Source organism: Meleagris gallopavo, chromosome 25, assembly GCF_905368555.1.
Source record: "Meleagris gallopavo chromosome 25, MGAL_WU_HG_1.1, whole genome shotgun sequence".
Taxonomy (NCBI): Eukaryota; Metazoa; Chordata; class Aves; order Galliformes; family Phasianidae; genus Meleagris; species Meleagris gallopavo.
In genome coordinates, this window is record NC_139428.1 from 537,281 (window position 1) to 557,796 (window position 20,516).

Sequence of the window (20,516 nt, forward strand, 5' to 3'; positions counted from 1 at the left end):
AAAAACCACAACTTTTTAATTGATTCCACCACACAAAGAATGGAAATACACAAAACCAGAGCAGGCATCGGGTGAAAACTCCTTCCACTTTTATAATTACAGAATAGAAAAGAAATCCTCGGTTCACGTTACAAAGACGGTCTTATAAAAAAACAAGCCAACAGAAAAAAGATCACAGAGCACCGGCGACAGCGGGACCGTGCCCTCTGCCCCTCTGCTGTCCCCCAGGGTCACCAGCACTGGGACGTGGTTCTGGGGACAGGTGGATGGGGTCGATGCTGGAGGCGGCCTCTGCTGCCTGGAAATCGCTTTATTTCTCAGAGATGGGGGGAAAAGGGCTCAGAATTATTGCCTGCAAAGCTCCCGCTCAGGCTGGGGTGAGTTGGTGGTGATGGTGGAGGGATGTAGCCACCCGAGGATATGGGATTGGGCAGCATTTCCCGTTGGGCTCCATCCTTTGGCACTTGGAGGGAAGGGAAAATCTGCTCTTGGGTTGCTGGAAGAGCCCATCCTGGAGGAGCAGCCCTGGGGAGGCAGACTGGAGCAGCCTCCATTCGTAACCAGAGGTGTCCAGGGAACAGGGACACCTGGGGACAAATCATAGGAGGTCTGGGGCTGACCCCAACTCACCTCCATGCGGCAGGCTGGGAAAAAGGAGAATGAACCCAGAGTACATCGGTGACCCACAACGGCTTCTTGAAGTGAAGTTTGTTTGCAGGTAGTTCCAACACTTTGTATTCCCAACTCTGCATTTTCAATGGATATCATTTGCAAACACACCCCAGGAGCTCACACCTTGCCTCCCACCAAAACCATTCCCGTCTCCCAACTCATCACTCACCATTTTTTTTGCTGCCAAAATGAATGCCCCCATTTGGGGCAGTGCCAGAAAGAATGGATTTACCCCCAGAAGCCCAAGGGAGGCAGTGGGCACTGCCAGCCTTCGCTGAAGGCACAACATGGCCTTGGGAGGAGGAGGAGGAGGAAGAAGGTGTGAGGAGTGGGGGTGATGCTCAACAAAAGTGTACTCAGGCACTTCAAATTAAAATAGAATAGAATAAAATAAAAACCAACCTAAAACATTCATTATACTCATTAAAACAGCCTGAAAGGGCTGTGTTGAGAGCAGCGTCAGTATTGCCAAATTGAAGAGTTCCGACGGTGGGGATGGAACCCCAAAATGTGGAGTGGCTGTGGGGTGCTGGTCCTGGGGTGTGGGGACAACGAGCAGCCAAGCTCCAGTCCCCTGGTAAGACAGCGGGGGCTTTTTAGGAACAAAACTCCTTCTTTGTGTCATCCCGACTCCAAATCTGGCACTTTAGGATGTTCTCCAATGATGCCATGGATGTGTGAACCCCACCAAGCTGCAGTTATCCCCTGCAGGCCTGAGCGGCTCCAAACAGGCTGGGTTTTGTCCCAAGTTCCCTCTGCGCTTCATTCCGCCCAGCTCACAGGAAGAGGACACGCTGCTCAAATTAAAAACCAGGTCTGAGAAACAGAAGAAAAGTGTCCAGTGACAGAGCCCACATCCCCACCACGTCCCCACGTCCTGCTGCGTCCCCATGTCTTCGCTGCATCCCCACCGTGCTGGCCCATCCTGGGGCTCGAGCACAGCACTGAGAGTTTCCTTGGGTCTTTTGCAGGTGAACTGGGGATGTCCTGGCCATGGTAGCCTTGCGCTGGGAGCCAACCAGATGATGGAGCCCTTGGATGTGACCATGCCCAACTCAGCTTCATTTTTGGGGTGCAAGAGGAGAACGGAGGAGGCGACTTGGTGCTGTCCCCGTCCCCCAGAAGTGGCAATGGCATCGAGTTGGGGACAGGGGGCTCCGAGGGTCCAGTCCCACGCTGGCCAGGGTGGATTCAGGGCACGGAGTTACCCAGACCTGAGGAGTGAAAGGAAGATCTGAAATCAGGGCTGTCCCTGTGTGTCCCCGTCTGTCCCCTCTGATGTAGAGTGAGGGGGCAAGGAACAATGGCCACAAGCACCCATCCGTGGGGACAGGCACCTGCTGGGGTTCCCATCACCCTCGTTTCACGACCAAAAATAAGACAAAGCAGCAGGGACAGACTGGGCCACGTTTCTCCAGGGTGGCATGAGGTCCCCCATTGAGGCTGCCCCTGTCCCCAGCCACCTGTGGGACACTGAGGGCTCAGAACCCACAGTGGGATCACAGGGATGTGGGGACGAGGGGAAACGGTGCCACGCTGGGTGGGCCGTGGTGTGAGACGTGCACATCCTCCTTCTTCCTCTGGGTGGAAGCCCTCCCACACGCCCGGCTTTAATCCAATTACAGCTAATTGGGAACTGCCAGAGAAGCTTCAGTTTCACAGGCTGTGGGCAGGATGGATTCATCTTCAAATTAACCCTTTATCCCCAATTTCTCCCACCCAGCCACTGCAATGGGAACCCTGCTGAGCTCTATTTGCCCCACAGAGGCAAACCTGAGCAATCACCACTGTTGCAGGGACCACACAGGGGACACCTTGCTCCCAGATGATGGGCTGCAGGGGAACAGGAGCCGTGCAGATTCCCAGTTTGGTGGGTACTACTATTATTCTGGATGCATTTGTTTCCCCACGATCTCCTCTTTGCATATATAATTGCACGGCGTGCCCTTGAATTTGCATACAAGTCTTAAAATATAATTAATTGTTGGCAACCAGCAAAGCCCAAATGAGGCTAATCCCTTTAGATTTTGCAGCCTTATCTCATTTGAGCATTTATCTAGTTAAGCTTAATGGGCAGGGAGAGGAGAGAAGCCACCGGCATTTATCAGCCACGGCTCAGTGTGACAGAACCACCCAAAAACTCCTCTCCACTGGGGCCGAGCAGCCACACAGCCCCAAATCCTTTGGGTTCAGTGGCCCTATGGGGCTCCCACGGCATCCCCGGGTGGACTCACGTGTACAGTGGCTGTAGCTGTAGATGCGACGTCTTCTGCGGCGCCTGGTAACCATAGGAGTCAAACCCACCGATGAAGTCAACTGGGGAGAGAGGAGAGCAGCAGGGTGAGCAAGGAGGGCACAAGGAGCTGCCTCTCAAACCCCCCCTTGAAGCAGACTTAATATTCAGCCAGCTCTCCATTTTGACAGCATCCGTCCATTTCCAAATCTAATAAGATATTCCATTAAAAAGATGCATTCGAATCTTGGCTACAGCAGCATTAATATTAAAAGTGTATTGAATGCCTGAATTTGTTTGAGTGTCGCACAACCACCTGGAATGCAAACACGCTTCAAAGACAGCGCGGGCAGATGAACCCTTCACCAGATCCCCGTCTCCATAAGCAAGTTATTACAACAGGCAGTGTCCAATTTCACACGGAGATTTTTCCTTTCCGCTACAGTGGATACAGAGGCGGCGGTGGGGAGAACACGCCCTGAGGATGCTGAGACCATTCCTAGGGGTGTCAGTCTAGTCTTAGGGATGCTGAGACTGATCCGGGAGATCCTGAGTCTGCTCCCAGGGATGCTGAGAGTGGCCCCAGGGATGCTAAAATTGGACCTAGGGATTCTGACAATGGTCCCCAGGGGTGCTAAAACCAGACCTAGGGACTTTGAGAGTGATCCCAGGGATGCTAAAATTGGTCACAGAACTACTAAAACCAGACTTAGGGATGCTGAGCCTGGTCTGGGATCCCACAGCTACCCTGGGCTGTCCCCAGTGCTGTGCTGGGATCCAGAACCACCAAGGGACCATGCTTCCATTGTCAACCCAGATGCATTCTTCCTAAGGCAAGGGGGATGCTGAGTGCTTCTCGGTGCCTTTGCAGGGTTGGAAGCTGCAGCACTTCACTACCTCTGCTCGGCTGCTTGGGCTGCCAGCTGGCATGAATTAATTAATGGCAGATGAGCATTTAATGTGGCTGGATGGCTGCAGCCATAACTGCCTGTTTAATTGCTGTTGGGGTACTTAGAGCTTCTGTATGGGTGGGTGCAGTGATTATTGTCAGAGTGAAAAGCGCAATGTAGATTGCAGAAAAATTAGCCTGCATCTTCACTTAATTTTTCCCTTCTGCCCCTGTTCAGGGAGCATTGTGGATGGGGGGAAGCTCCATCCAATGACGAGTGAAACCCCATTGGGTGACACTGCTCCCATTTCACACCCCAAGGCTGTGACTGCTGCCACTCTGCAGCACCCACGGGGTGTGCTACAGGGACTGCTGGTGGCATGGGGTGGCACATCACATCCCAAAGCTGCACAGCTGCCTCTTTGGGGAGGGAAAAATGGGGCCAAATCCCAAAGAAGTCATTTCTTCTCCTACCCTAGCCCAGAGCTGCCCTTGCCCTATGTTATCTGGGATGGATTTGCAGCACTGCAGCTTGCCCTGTGACTAACAGCAAAGGCACTCACAGCTGTCTTCTTCCTCCAGAAACACTTTGCTGACATAGCAGGCGTAGACGAAGCCAAAGAGCTGCAAAATAAAAGCAGGAAGGGAGAGGCTGTTATGGGAGCAAGCAGCACCATGAGGAGAGCAATGATGAGGATGGGATGAAGCCACGTTTTGGGGAAGCAAGCATGCACGGGGACCTCATATGCGCTCTGTTTGCTCCTCTCTTCCCAAAGCCAATGCTACCCGTGGCCCACCAATACAACCCATGCACTGAGATATATCATGTCAAGGCAATGGGACACCCCAGCGGTCCCTTACCGCCAGGAAGATCTGTGCAGCACTGCTGAGCACCTCGATGTATTGGTAGTCCAGCAGGCAGCCGCTGACTGTGATGACGTGGTGATCCTCGAGCGCCAGCCGGGAGTTGAGCACCGGCGTCACCAGGCAGCCCGGCCCGTTCTCCATCCACCACGAGCGGTGCAGGGAGGTATTGAAGGTCATGATGAAGTCTCGGTCCTGCGGGAGGGGAGCAGAAGCACCGACCTTGGATCCGGGGATCCCATCCACGCTCAAAAAGAGGTAGACAAAAATGGTTTTTCCCATCCCAAGGATGCTCCTCAAGCACCATCCCTGCTGCAGAGCCACGCCGACGCTGCGCTTCTCCCACCAGCACCAAGGACACTGGAGGATGTGTTAACGAAGAGTACCCAATTAACCACTCATCTCTACAGCCCATGACGTCCTCAGGGTTCGCTGGGGCGAGGGACGCACATCCCAGCAGCGGGCATGCACAGTGCTGGGCTGAAATGTAATTCAAACAGGAGCACGAGTCTTGGGCTCATTGAGGCTTTGAGCTCCTAAAGCCAAACAATGGGGGTTCGCTTCTATGCAGATGTCTCCACCACACTTCATGACAACACTCTTTTCATGTAAGAGCTATAATATAACAAATCAGGTTTGGCCTGAGAGCCCTATGCAGTAGGGTATCTCCAGACCTGTTCATCCTTGTGTATCCCTGGAGCTCAGAGTCTCCAGGATATCCTTCAGTCCTTTTTCCTGGGGCAGACACAGACCCCAGAAAACCCCTAGAGATCCCCGGAAAAGTGAGAACTCACAGCACAGTGCAAGCAGACAGATGAAGACCTTTCTCTGCTTGATCTCCTCATTGCATTCAGAAATTGTGTTGCCCAGTTTACGCCATCCATAAAGCCAGACAGTGCTAAGTGCCAGCAGGTGATTAATGAGTGCCCTGAAATTCCCACCTCATCAGCCTCATTAATTTGGAGCTCCTGAAACTCTGCCTCCGCCACACCACTGTGTTACTTTTCCTTTTCCTACTCATTGCTGTTCCCAGTGCCATCCATCAGTCTGTTCCATGTGAACTTACATGCCAGGAAGAGATGGGGATGGATAAAATGAAAGAAAAGAAATGAGATGGGGAACAATGAGATGAAAGGGAAGGGATGGGATGGAAGAGATGGAAGGAGTGGGAAGGGTGGAATGGGATAGGATGGAACAGAACGCACGGGATGAGGAGGGATGGGATGAAAGAGAGGGAAGAAATGGGAGGGATGGAATAGGATGGAATAGAAGGCATGAGGTGAGGAGGGAAGGGATGAAAGCAAAGGGATGGGATGGGGAAGAAAGGAATTAAAGGGATGTGATGGGGGGAGGAATGGAATTGGATGAAAAGAATGGATTGGAAGGGTTGGGATGGGGCAGAAAAAAAATGAAAGGGGAGAGATGAAAGGGATGGAGAGGGATAGAAGGGATGGGATGAAAGTGTTGGGTGGAACGAATTGAAAGTTTTGAGTGGGTGGGGGGGAAGGGAAAAAGATGGAAGAGAGATTGGGATAGAAGAGAAAGGATGGGATGGAAGAGAAGGGAAGGATGGAATGGGATTGAAGGGAGAAAGATGGGGTGGAAGAGATGGAACTGGATGAGAGGAATGGAATGGAAAGTTGTGATGAAAGGGATAGGATGGAACAGAAGAGATGAAAAGTGAGGGATGGAGAGGGAGGGAAGGGAAGGGAAGGGAAGGGAAGGGAAGGGAAGGGAAGGGAAGGGAAGGGAAGGGAAGGGAAGGGAAGGGAAGGGAAGGGAAGGGAAGGGAAGGGAAGGGAAGGGAAGGGAAGGAAGGGAAGGGAAGGGAAGGGAAGGGAAGGGAAGGAAAGGGAAAGTGGAGGAAAGGGAAGGGAAAGTGGAGGAAAGTGAGAGGAAGGCAAGAAGGCAAGGAGGCAGCAGTGCCTGGCTGTGCTATGGTTACCTGCGACAAGTGCCCGACCTCCAGGTAGAAGCAGATGATGAAGGCGTTCCAGCCGACCCACAGCACCAGCCACACCGCGTACTGTCAGAGAGAGCGAGCCGATCAGTGCTGCGCCCACCACGAGCATCCTGCTGCCAGCCCACTTCCCAGCACCCAGCAACGTAATAGCAGGGATCTGGGACAACTGGCACTGCACAGTGACCGTGGCCCAGCAGTACCTACCATGATGAGGTATTTGGATCTGTACTGGATGGTCCCGAAGATGCCCAGGATGACAGCCATGATGTGTAAAAAATTGGCCAGGATGGGCGCCCACTGATAGCCCAGGAAATCAAAGATCTGCCGCTCCAGTGCTGCGATCTGGGAAAGAACAAAGGAAGGGACAGCATGGGAGTCAGTCACCACGGCAGTTCTGTGGACAGTAAAGGCAAAGAGTATCGCGAAATTAATGAGAAATCCCATGGACAATTAGTTACAATAGACTGAAATGTCTGCATGATTCATCGGCCAGCGATGGGTGAATACATCACGAGCGTGGAGTTACTCCTGCCCAACAATGGAGGAAGGGCAGCACAGAGCAGCACATATCCCCTGTGTGCCTCAGTTTCCCCTCTGAGAATCACCCCCTGGGTCTGAGCTCTGTGCAGAGCCCTCCTTTTAGGGCATGGGATCCCCTGGCTGTGGCTGACTGCTGGCAGGAGGGCAGTGGGCTCGTGCTGGGTCTGTTGGGCCGACTTCCCCATCCATAAAGCATCGTTCACATTACTGCTTGTTGAGTTGGTTTAGCGAGAGCTCTAATTAATGGAAATTTCAGCCAGCAGAGCAAAGCCCTCCCATCTCCATCACACGCGACACAGAGTGAGCACGGAGCCCGCGCAGCCCCTCGGGCCAGGCTGTTTGCATTAAGCCTTAATTCACTCCCGCGCTATTTAAACTCTCTAAGGAAACAGCCTTTGGAAATACTTACAACTGGGCTGTAAATCTTTTAAATCGAGGAATGTAAATAATAAATGATACAAGGAGCGTGGCGCTCGGGGTTTTATAGCCATCCATTGATCTGGTGGCTGATGACAGAGCTGTTGAGCAGGACCCCCCTACTTGCTGGATTCCAGCAGGAGATGGGAAAGAGCATCCAAGAGCATCCCACGGAGCCAGTGCAGGTCCCAATTTACTGTGCTGATAGCACCCCTTTGGCACCCCATCACCCATCACAACCATAAGTGATGTTACTGGGGGCGTGGGGCAGAGCCGCCATGCACCAGCCCACTGCTAATTAAGATAATCCTGCAGCTGATCAATGCAATGAGTTTTAGGGCCCCCTCTTAATTAAACACTCTCTAGTTCATCGATCGGCCCCAAAGTTCCCTTTGCAGGAAATCATAGCAATTAGCCAGGCGCGGATGTGTGCCGGAGTCCTGCTAATTGAAACACAGTGCTTTCACTGGAGGCGTGGAATGGAAGCGGCCGGGTTCCACCAGCACATGGGGAGAGGAGGCAGAGCTGGAGCAAAATGCGCTTTGTTTAATGCTGCTGACACCAAATTTGAGTGGGAAGAAGGTTCCCATCACTGCTGTCCCCACATCACCCATTGGCCATCGCACTGTGCCCCATGGCCACTTCACTGTGCCCCATGTCAACATTTGGGGCGGTTTTCCCAGCCCTGCGCTCGCAGCAGCACTGAATAAATCTGGTGGATTTGTGGGGCGGTGGTGGCAGCTATGGGGTGATTTTCTGCCCCACAGCATGAAGAGCAGAGGGAAATGGGGCTGAGCCTCCCGGGATGCGGGAAACGATGTGCAGTGGCTGCAGACCCCGACCCCCCTGGCGCTCCGTCCTCACGCCTCAGCTGCGATGGGGCTGACATGTTTGCTGACACAGATGCATAAATATATTATCACAGCCCCCAAAGCCTCGATAATTAACTGGTGGAGAGAGACAGGAGCAAGCTATCATGCTGAAAAAACACAGCAGGGCTGGGGGCTCCTCGTCCCCTCCCCTTGGCCACAGGGGAGCTGGGGGGACAGTCCCTCTGTCCCTCTCCCTCCTGAGCATCCCCATGGGGCCAGTGAGAGGGATGAGTGTGGACTCCCCAAAAAGCATTGCAGCTGCTCTCCCTGAATCTCTGTCAATACCAGGCCATGACTTTGGCCACCCCCACCTGAACAAATCCCCAATCTCTCCCATGGGGCAGAGCAGGCGTGGGGACATCCCAGTGCCACTTGTCCCCACAGCACTTGGGGGACCCAAGCATCGCCTTCCTCTCAAATGAAATCTATTCCAATCTTTGCTTTACCCCTCTGGGAAATATCAGGAAGAAGATGCTCTGTTCACCTGCCGGCAGGGCTTTGTTAAAACCCTATGAAGTGCAACGGGAAGGTTTCCTCCTGGCTCTGAATGTCAGAGCAGCAGAGCCCGGAGACTTCCCTGGGGAAGCAGCAGCAGCAGAATGGTGATTGTGGCAGTGGGGAGGAGGAAAATCCGTTGCTTCCATTTTCCAACTGTCTGAATCCCATCCTGGCCCCTTGCTTGGCGTTTCTTGTAGATAAAAGTCCCCAGACCTGGAGCAGGATTCCACAGCATCTCAGTATGGCATCTTAGTATGGTATCCCACTATGGCATCCCAGTACAGAATCCCAGTACTGCATCCTGGTACTGCATCCCAGTGCAGCATCCCATGAAAACAGCATCCTGGTAGCAACTCAGTACTGCATCCCAGTATTGCATTTCAATACGACATCCCAGCATGGCATCCCATCACAGCATCCTGGTACTGCATCCTAGTACAGCATCTCATATCAGCTGGGAACAGTTGAAGGTAAAGAAGGGACCTCACTGGTCCTTGCTGCTGGCATTTGTCTCCCCAGTATGGCTGTGGTCCCACCAGGCACCAGGCTTCAGCCCTGCCCCTGGGATTGGTGAGGGATGCTGAGTCCTTCCATCACTCCACGGGCTCCTGGTGACTGGTGGTGGACTCCTGGAGAAAACCCTAGGTTGGACCCTCTGGGAGGGCTCCGGGGGTGGGGTGGTGCCCACATCTCATCCCACATCCCTACAGAACACAGGTGGTCCCCACAGCACGGAGCCTGCAGGGAGAAAGAGGGCAGAGGGGGAAAACCCCAAAAGGGCAACACTGCAGGGGATGCCTAACCGCAATCCAGCACTGAGGACTGATGTTTCCAAAGCAGTGTTTGGCCAGGTACTTTGGCCAAACTTTGGGGCTGCAGCAGTGTCGAGCAGACAGTGGAGCAGAATGCAGCCCTGCTTGATGCCACAGCAGCTGCACGCCAGCACAAATCCCTGCCCAGCCCCACAGCGCAGCAGGAGCTGAGCGTGGATCCATGCCCCCCGATGAGCCATTATCCTTCAGCCAGGCTATTTCCTTCTGAACACCATATGCCGCCGGCTCACCAGGGATTTACTTTCATTTAGCTGCGTTTGAATAGATTTTTTTCCATCGCGGATTCCCTTCTGCTGAGGCCAAAGATGCTGCGAGTGCAGCTCCTGCTGAGCTCTCACAGCCGGGGCTGCTTGCTGTCAGAAATGCACCATTTCTGGGAAGTTTTACAAGAAATCCTGGGGTCCAGTGGGAAACTCAATGGTGAGAAATGTGGGGCAGGATCTGTGGGGTGTCTCAAGGGAGAGGACATTTGTATGAGCCACGTGGGAAGGTGGTGGCACTGTGGCTCCAGGAAGGTGGTGCTGAGGGTAATAGGGCATGTGGGACCAATGGATTGATGGTGGAGGAAGGGAGATATGGAGGGATGGAAGGATGGATGGAGAGAGGGATGCAGTGATGGAAGGATGGAGGATGGAGGGAGAAAGGGATTGAGGAAGGGAAGGATGGAAGGATAGATAGAGGGATGGATGGAGAAAGAGATGCAGGGATGGAAGGAAGGAAGGAAGGAAGGAAGGAAGGAAGAAAGGAAAGGAAGGAAGGAAGAAAGGAAGGAAGGAAGGAAGGAGGGATGGATGGATGGATTGACGGACGGACGGACAGACAAAGGGAGGAAGGGATGGAGGAAGAGAAGGGCAGAGGGGTAGAAAGATAGATGGAGAGAGCAATGGAGGGGTAGAGGAGGGGATGAAGGAAGGAAGGGAAAGATGAATGGCTATTCTTTCCCTCCCATTAGGGGTGGGATATGACAGTGGGAATGGCACCTGGGCTGAGCACAGCACCCTGCACTGGGTGCCCTGAGCTTTGCAAGCACCTGCACCCTGGAGTTGCACATCTCCACTTAGGGAAATTGGCTGCTATTTAAATTAACGGCAAGTGAGTGAATTGACTATTAACGAGGTGCAAATACCGCTGCGAACCCAGGGATTTCATTTAATGACTTGGAAACAAGTTCTTGACCTACTTCCAACTTGCAAAATCTTTTGCAAAATTGCAGGCGGCACAGATGAAAATAAATTAAAGGAGCATCACCACGCTCCCACACATGGGCAGGGCTAAGCTGCCCCGCAGGCAGGAGGTGCCCCAGGATGGAGGCACAGGCTTTGTTACCCCAGCAAAGCCCTCACTGGGATTTTTCTGCCCTCAAATCCCTTCACTTCCAGCTTGACATCCTTAGGAAAACCCAATGGGATGAAAATATGAGGACACAGGAAGGGGTGTGGGGTCCCCCAAGGGCTCCCTATCACCCACTGAGGTCCCACGTCCTTTGGCCAGCCTTTGCTGTCTTTTGCCAATGGTTTTTCTGCTCTGTTATTTATTTAATTTTGCCAGGCGCCGCATCCCGCTGCGTTGCCATGGGAACATGGCAGCAGCCCCAGCTGTCTAGACGCTCAGCCCCAGGAGCCCAGCGTATGGGCAGGATGCAACCCAAGCACCCATGGGTGCACCCACCCAAGAATCAGCCCCATCCCAGTACAATTCCCAGCCCCCATGGTCCCTTCCCAAAGCCACCCATGAATCCAGCAGCCTGGGGTCCTCCTGATTCCTTCCCAAATCTGCCTCCATGTCCCACAGCCCTGGGACCCCCCAGACCCTTCCCAAAGCTGCCCCTGGGGAAGGGAAACTGAGGCAGAGAATAGGAGCTGCCCGGTAGGAGGATGAGCACCTCATGCTGAATATCCCAAATCTGGGTCCCCAAAAGGACGTGGTTCCTTGGGGTGAGCTAAGATGGGACCTATGGGGAATCCTTCTACAGCCTAAACAAGGGATCACTGTGGGTCCCAACAGCCCCATCCCACCCATGATGATTTGTTGGAACTCTTCTGGAACCCTCCACACAGCTGATGGTGGCAGCCACCTCCTACAGAGGCTCCAAACACGTCCCAGTACCATTTATACAGAGTACAGGCTGGAGATGTGATATTGCATCTATTATTTTTACTGTTACATAAATGCTGAACCGGAGAGATAAGGCTGAGATAAGGCTGTGGGCTTTTTTTACCACCGCTGACAGAAAGACAGGGAAAGCAAAGTGATTCATTCCTATACTTTCCCATCATAAGTTGCCTCTGAATTTACACCTTCCTGCAGATAGACTCCCTCCAACAGGCACAGATCGTGTTGCTTTAATTGCCCCCCCAGAATGGCCTCAAAAGGGTCCCCCACTGGAAGGGCACAGGGGTGGCATTGGGGTTCTGGGGAGGGATGGCACAGGGATGTGAGCAAAGTGCCAGTCCTGCACTGTCGCTGCTGTGCCTCAATTTACCCACTTGGGAATTGGGTTCAGCCCTTCCCTGCTCAGCACTGCACCCAGGAGTGTTTGCAGAGAAGCAGGGTGACAAATGACATTCCCAGGCTACAGCATGACCCAAGTGCAGAGTTGGGTCACACTGCCACATATAGCCACAAACATGAAAGTCAGGCTGCAGTTTAAGCAAATCCAACTAGAAATAGAGGTGAGCACTGAAGGGGCTGCACAGACCCTCACTGTATCCAACCTGGAATCTGGGATGGAGTGTGAACAGAGGGAGCCTGCTGTCCATCCATCCCATTTCATCCCACTTCCTCCCATCCCATCCCATCCCATCCCATCCCATCCCACCCCATCCCATCCCATCTCACCAATCTATCTGCTGCCCCAGCCCTGCACAAGGACTCGGCAGATGTCCCCAGGATGCTGTCCCACACCCACAGGACACGTGGCAGTGACACCAGACTCATGGCACCAGCACCAAGCTGTGATGCTCAACGATCAGGGCATTGAAATGTTATCAAATGCCTTACTGCAAACACCAGCTTCCAACAAACAGGCTTTTGGATAAATAAAATTGTGATTAATCAAGCGCCTCAATTAGACACAATGAGCCACAGCTCGTGATTAAGCTGAAGACTCGCAGCAGAAAGCACATTAGCAGCATGGACACTCAGAAGCTGAGAATTAATTAAAATGAAGCAAAAAAACACTAAAAAAAAAAATCCTACTAAACAGGGAAGTGCACACAGAGGCTTTTTCCATTTAGTGGGGACTCTGGGGATGCTGAGAGGAGCCACGTCCCACATCCCAAACCAACATGGTGGTGTTGGGTGACAATGGGACAGGGACACCTCTGCCCATGCAATGCGAGCTCTGTCTGCTGGCTCCAGCTCTCCATAAGCAGCCCCGTTTGGACAGGGATTAAGCCACAGGCAATTTCAATGCTAATTCTCCTGTTTAAGTTCTTTAGTCCAACATCTGCAAGAAGCAAGAGGTAATTTCCCCTGGATCTCAAACAGCGACTCAAAGACGCTGTTAATAAAATGCGATAGAGGGGCAAAAAGAGAGAGGGGAAAAAAAATCCAATTTACTGACTTATTTAGTGACACCTTTCGTAATCAATTCTCCCAGGAAATAAATACTGATTAAAGCCAACCGTATTGCTATGGAAACCGGCAGTCCCTCCTCCCACGACCTGCAGGCAGCAGAGAGGATCGGGTGAGGAATCTGCCTGGTAACAGCCGCGCTAATGAAGCAGGAGCAGAAATATCCCAGGAGAAACATTGCCGCCAAAGAAGCAGCCACGGGTGGCTCTGGGGAGGTGAAGCCACGCAGGGCTCCCAAATATTTGGTGTAAGGGCAAGGCAGGGCAGCTACAAAGAGGAGGGATGTGCCCTCATCCCATCCCGTCCCTTCTCATCCCGTCTCATCCTGCCCCACCCCACCCCACCCCACCCCACCCCACCCCACCCCACCCTACCCCACCCCATGCCATGCCATGCCATCCCACCCCACCCCATCCCATCCCATCCCATCCCACCCCATCCCATCCCATCCCATCCTATCCCATCCCATCCCATCCCATCCCATCCCATCCCATCCCATCCCATCCCATCCCATCCCATCCCATTCCCAACCTTATCATATCTATTTCATCCCATCCCCACCCCACTCCATCCTATCCCACCTGACCCCATCCCATCCCATCCCATCAAATCCCATCCCATTTCATCCCATCCTATCCTAATCCCATCCCACCCCAAACTTATCATACTCATCTCATCCCATCCCATTCCATTCTGTCCCATCCCATCCCTACCTTATCATATCCATCTCATCCCATCCCATCCCATCTCAGTTCCTTAGCCATTTTTTAGCATTAAAACACATACATCCAGCATCACTCAAAGCATCACTGAGAGTCCTGACACACCCTGAAACAGAAACTGACCAAAACCACCACTCCTTCCATTGGGGTGAAGGCCCATCGCTCATCCACCAACCCCTCCTCTAACATCCAACCTTTAGGATCTCCTTCTCCCACCTGCTTGGTGCCACCACCTCGGCCACTCTCCCTCATTTCTCAAGGCCCTAACGTGAGCCACTTACACGGGGGAGTGGTGGTGGTTACGTGTTTCATATGCAGGTATTAATAGTGAGTTATTGCCAGCAGGAGATGGATGGGCCCGGCAGGGAGCGGTGTCCCCATCAATCTTTCCCTGTGATGGATGCAAAGCAGCAATGAGTGGGAAGCAGCAGTGCAAGGTCCAGAACTGCCCAAGAAACTGCAGTGGCTTTTTGGGGTGCTCCAAGAGCAACAGGCTGGGTGGGACCTCATTAGTGCCGCTCATTATTTATTAATAGTAAAGAAAACCCAACAGCTCCAGCCCCGTCTCCCCATGCCAATAGGATTATTGGCTAGAAACGAGGGCTGGAAACACACAAGCACACGGGTATGGATGTGCAGCCCTAATAGAACTGGAAGCCTTCATATTTGCAGCAATTGCTGCACGTTAGCAAAATAACAATCGCTGTTAAGCACGCTGCCACCTTCCCCATTCATCACGGCGAGGATTTAATAAGGCGCCTTCGCCGTGCGCTGTGACCACCAGCACATTATTAAACACAGCGATTAGCAGCTGCGGTGGATGGGAGCTCATTAGAGACTTCTTAAACATCCATAAAAATTGCTTTTATTAAGCGGTGGTTCCTCTCTTCATGCCCATCGAATTAGGCTGGCACGACACCAACAGACCCACACCCCAAACCCTGCAGGGGGAAACCAATGGGACGTGGGCAGGTCCTCAGCACTGGGGTCACTCCCACCTTGAGAGATCGCAGAGGGATGGATTTTTTCCCAGAAAAACAGTTTCTTTCCTCAAAAACCACATGGGAACTCCTGCACACCATGCGTGTGCTTCTGCCCCAAGCCCTTTTTGGTGCATCTGCAGGAGGTACTGATTTCTGCACACAATTTTAGGGGAAAACTGACGCAGATGGTGTGGCCATATGACTGATGTCTTCATCACCTGCTGGGGTCCCCATATGGGTTCCCACTGATGGGCAATGGGGCCGACCCCACAGCACCCTGCAGCACCCTGCTCCTCCTCCTTGGGTCCCACTAATGACAGCAGTGCTAATTGTGGGGTAGGTAGGGCTGTGTTGGCTTTGTCTGCCCTGAGCTTGCCAACATGCACAGTGCTTTGTTCAGGGCCTCAATTTAGGAAAGGGAAAAGTGGAAAGAGGAATGAAAAGTGGGAAGGGAAGGGAAGGGAAGGGAAGGGAAGGGAAGGGAAGGGAAGGGAAGGGAAGGGAAGGGAAGGGAAGGGAAGGGAAGGGAAGGGAAGGGAAGGGAAGGGAAGGGAAGGGAAGGGAAGGGAAGGGAAAGGAATCCCATCAGGGCACTCAGGGGAGTGGTTCAAGGACACAGGCTGAGCCCCACAGGGCTGACACCGTTGCAGCCTGTCCCCACTCCTGGCCATTTATTTCCATGCAGGAGGAGGGAAGGACACATGCTCGGCCTCAGGGGATTGCAGGGGATTGGACAAGGACTCTCAGCGTGACATTTACAGGCAACAGCTGAGGGCCATCATCAATCTGAGCCATTACAGCACGGAACTGGAGAGCAGACAGGAGGCTTCCTCATCCCCATGACCCCAGTGCCCCTCACAGTATTGCCTGAGCATCCTCTGGAGCATCCCCTGCTCCCACCCAAGCTCTGCCACCAGTGCTGTGCCCACAGTGATATTGATTGAAGGGACCAAACTGGCCCAGAGCACTAATTACCCCTAATCAAGGTAATTAGCCTGAGAGCCAAGTACTCAGAGCTCAGTGTCCCATGTGTGTGATCCAGCTAGGCATGGTGGCTGTGTCCTCTGCTGGAATGAGATCCAGAGTGGGCAGTGAGGATGAGGAGGCACTGTAACACAGCCTATTATTGGGACAAATAGTGACACAAAATGCCCAAAGCATGAATTATAAGGCAAAATGTGTGATCTCAAAGGTTCCCACATCCCACGTCCTGCATCCCCAACCTTGTGTCTGGATGCAGGCTGATGGGCACTTGCCGTTTTCTCACTCCCCAAACCTCCTCCTGACACAGAGGGAAAAGCAAAAATGTGTGAAATTTCCCAACCAATGACACTGGAGTGGTTATTAATCTTATTAATAAAGCACTCAGGGTTTAATGTCCTGTTCAAATGTGATCAGGCTGCTCTGTGCCAACTTTTCTTTTCCATTTTTCCAGGCCGTTACATACATATTTTGGAAATTGAAACGAATAGTCGCTTTCAAGCAGAGGAAAAGACCTCCATTAGGAGGTCCCTGCAGCACTGGTACACAGTAATGGCTGCAGCACCCATGGGTGCCCATGAAAAGAGACAATGCCAGCAGGATTCTGCTCCCAGGAATGGCTGTGGGATCACAGAGCCCTTTTCCAGCCCTATTTCCCACCACAGACCATTGGCACAGAGCTGGGATGATGCTGATATCCCAGTGCCCAAGCCAAGCATCCTTCCAGTGCCCAAAACCCACTGCTCTCTGCTGGATTGGAACCTGTTGGTGAAAATGGATGAAAGTGCTGACCATGGATGGGATGTTGTTTGGCTGATGGCCATCCTCACTTCCCATAAGGATCCCATAGGCTCTGTTTTTTCCCAGCAACTTTCTCATCTCGTGGTCACAACAAATCTCAGTGCAATGAGTTTTGGACCATTTGATCCCCAAATCCTTCTTCCTTCTCAACCATCAACCCCTCTGGGTTCTTCCTATGCTGCAGTCCTTGGAGAGAACACCCAGTCAAGAGGAGACCATGTCCCCATCACAGGGGATAATGATGGGAAGCAGCAGTGTCAGTCTCCAGCCCATCCCCTTCCATGGGCAATCATCCCCACCACTGGGACACGCCACCTCCCCAAAACATCTCACCCAGGCAAGGCGAGGTCTGTAGGAAAGTCTCTTTGCCACACCGGTGTCTGCTGGAAATTAAAAAAAAGAAGGATTTCCAGCCCAAATGACACCAATTAGGCACAGTGCGAGGGGTTACAGCCCAAGCAGTGATATTTTCCTGCCCAGAGCTCGCCCAAAGGCACAGTTGGGAGTTTGCAAGCAAACACCACGGTCAGGAGCCTGGCCAAGCTGTCCATCGATCCAGGAGCTCCACTGCCAGCCAAACCCCAGCACATGGCACTGCTTCTGCATGTCACTGCGGGCAGCACGGGGATGTCCCAACCACAGCCTCCATGCTGGGAGCACAGAGCCCAGGGACAACTTCTGTATCAGATCCTTGAGAAACAAGACCGAGTTTTGTAGGACAAAGCTCATTTTTTGGGTCATCACTCGCACTGCAGACCACGTTGTGGCTCCTGGTTCACCTCAGGCATTGCTTCGCCACCTCACCCCCCCAGTACATGTTTTTGGCCCTCTGAATGCTTCCCGTTGCTGACAGCTTTGTTGCAGAGCATCATTAATGATGTAGAGCCCCGTTGATACCCTGGGTGCGCGGCAGCTCGCCCTGCACAATCAGACATCCTGCACTTTAATAGCTGTTTTAATTGAGAGCTGTAACACCACTCCTTCCCAAACGCACACCCATAAACCTTTATGGCAAACTGTCAGCGTGGCTCTTTGTATGAATAATGAAGGCACACGTGTGCATGGCCCACGATGCTCACACACGCGGGCGTCTCGCTGTGCCGCGATGCCACCCCAACCCATCATCCCCACCCGGGATGGCCAAGGCTTGGAGACAAGCTGACCTGGGTGACACCTGCCCAGACACACATGGACCTCTGACACACACACACACACACACTCCTGGATCCCTTAGTGCTGCCCATGCAGCAGCCCCATCCCCACCCCAGCAGCACTTGCTGCCCTGCAGCATCTCCAGTCCATTGCAGCATCCCATGGATGCGCACCCACCATTCCGGCACGTGGGGAAGGGGCACACGGAGCTGTGGGGATGGGGCCTCCGTCCGTGATGGCACTGTCAGCCCCAAACCCAATTACCATGGCAACCATGCAAATGTGAAAGCTTTCCATAATCATTAGGGAGAGGAGCTGAGCAGTATAAACAGTGACTGCAGTAGATTACATGCCTATTACGAACAGTCGCGGCTTCTGAGCGCTAGTAATTATATCTAATTGTGCATTTAATTGTGTAATTGAAAACCCACATTCAGAGTTCAGCCCGGGCTCCTTTTCCCCCATTCCTGGTGGTGGGGACAGCCCCGGTCCCATTGGCCTCACACTGTCCTCGAGCACGGGAACGACGGGAACCAGGCGAGGACAAAAGATGCTGGCGGCCGTCAGCAGCTGTCACTGTGCTGGAGGTGGTACGGATGCAGCATGGCATGGCATTGTATGGCATGGCACAGCATGGCATGGCATTTTATGGCAGAGCATCATGTGGCATGGCACCGGATGGCATGGCATCGTACGGCAGAGTATCGTATGGCATGGCATTGGGTGGCAGAGCATTGGACGGCACGGCACAGCATGGCAGGGCATTGGATGGCATGGCACAGCATGGCGTGGCACACTGCTCCTTGGGCAAGCTCCAGCAGGCTCAGCCAGGCAGGAGGCACCAACCCAACTTTCCTTTCCCACCCAATTAAAGAAAAAGGAGAGAAACAAAGAACAGACAAAACCCTTTGGAGTGCCTCGGGAGCAGAGCGAGGCAGTGGGGCTGCACCTCCGCTCACCATCATTAGGTTTCAGGGTGAACAAGAGGAGCAGCTCACAGCTCCCGCGTGCTGCTGGTGGTGAAGGGCAAGACAGGTTGGCTTCTCATCCGGCCAGCTCAACAGCTTTCATCTTAGCATAAAGAGAAATCCCCCCGACAATGATGAGCATCGCAGAGGGCAGCAGCAAAACACACAGCCCAGCCCAGCAGAGCCAATTCTCTGCTCCGAGCCGACCTGCTGCTACAGCAATAAGCAACCTGAATGGTTGGGGACGGCATAACAAGAGAGTTTTGATTTCACTTCACCTCCTAATCACCGAATCTCCGTCCAGCCCCACTCGAAACTGAGCAGAGCCACACGCAGGAGCTGCCCTACCAGCCCGGGAGCTCGCACTGATTTCGTTTCTTTCCTGAAAAGAAACGCATCCAAATCACCTCCCTGTACTGCGATACCTCCCTGCAGGACGATGCCAGCAAGACTTTGTTTGAGTTGACCAATGGAAAAAAAAAAAAAGTGGCCGAAAACCGGGGAAGTCCCGCACACGGGGAAACACCCATCGCTTTTATCCGGAATGAACGGGAGCGGAGAGCACGGACCTCACCGACACATCCACGGGCAGACAGACAGCTCAAAGCCACGGGGACCTCACGGCAGCATTCCGGCGATTCCCTCTGCGCCCATCGCTGCCGCTGCTGGCGAGGCACGTCCAGGGACGCCGCTTGGCCGCAGGGTTTAACGAAGCGGGGAAGCGCTTGGATAATTAATTGCAACCTCGCTGGCTGCCGCTTAGATCGGAACGCGCTCCCTCCGCCCGGCCCTCTGTCAGCAGCGTGATGAAGATGGATCCGTGGGCGGCGGAAGCGCGGCACGCGATTATTGCCAGCGCAGCCCGGCTGTAGCAAAGCCGCTCCGAGCCCCTCTGCCTGCCGGCGGAGCGGTGCCGCTCGGTGCGGAGTTTGCAAAGTGCCGTTGCGGCTCCAAGTTTCACCGCGGTTGATGCAGGGACTCAAAGCAGCATCCCTGCAAACCGCCCTCCGAGCGAAGAGCTCGCGGCTGGAGACAAAGCTCGCACCTGCTCGAGCCGCGTCCCCAGGCACCGACAGCGCCGGGAGCCGCTTCAACCCCATCTCGCTTCTGCAACTCCAGCGAGCGATGAGGGTCGCGTTTCTTTTATCTTTGCATTAAAAATAATAATAATAATAATAAAAATTGGGGGGTCGCATTGAAGCATCCCCAGCAAGGTCACCCGCACAAAGCACCGCCCGGCATGCTGCTGGGCGCGCGGCCCCTCGCCTTACCAGCTGCAGGCAGCAGAATCCAACCAGCGTGCATCTCCCGTTGCATCTCCCCATGGTTTCCCAGCCGGAGCCGCGGATTTCCCCGCCGTGGCCGCGCGTCTCCTTCCTCCGGCTCCTCGGCAGCCGCCCGGGGAGCTTCAGGGGGGCAACACGGCCATGCCCCGCTCTCCAGCCCCGCTACTTTCTTCCCAGCCCCGCCGCCTCCCGCATCCTGCCGGGTTAGCACAGAGGCGGGCTGCGCTCAGCAAGGGGCATCGCCCCCCTTCCCCGCCTTCCTCCCC

The 20,516-nt window shown here is 53.5% G+C and overlaps 1 protein-coding gene across 1 annotated transcript; it reads right to left on the reverse strand.

Moving 5' to 3' along the window:
• NKAIN1 (sodium/potassium transporting ATPase interacting 1) lies at window positions 1-20,516 on the reverse strand. Its single transcript, XM_010723303.3, has 7 exons — window positions 20,236-20,516; window positions 6,826-6,963; window positions 6,604-6,684; window positions 4,656-4,853; window positions 4,358-4,418; window positions 2,907-2,988; window positions 1-1,886 (listed from the first exon to the last, which is right to left on the reverse strand). Exons 1-7 carry the CDS (start codon window positions 20,287-20,289, stop codon window positions 1,877-1,879), a joined length of 624 nt encoding a protein of 207 aa, XP_010721605.2. The 5' UTR covers window positions 20,290-20,516; the 3' UTR covers window positions 1-1,876.

Coding starts and splice junctions, on each gene's coding strand:
- NKAIN1 (XM_010723303.3), bottom strand. CDS start 20,289: ATGGGGAGATGCAACGGGAGATGCACGCTGGTTGGATTCTGCTGCCTG. Junction 6,964..20,235: donor GATTCTGCTGCCTGCAGCTG/GTAAGGCGAGGG, acceptor GTTCTTTCCCAG/ATCGCAGCACTGGAGCGGCA. Junction 2,989..4,357: donor TCTGGAGGAAGAAGACAGCT/GTGAGTGCCTTT, acceptor CTCTCTCCCCAG/TTGACTTCATCGGTGGGTTT.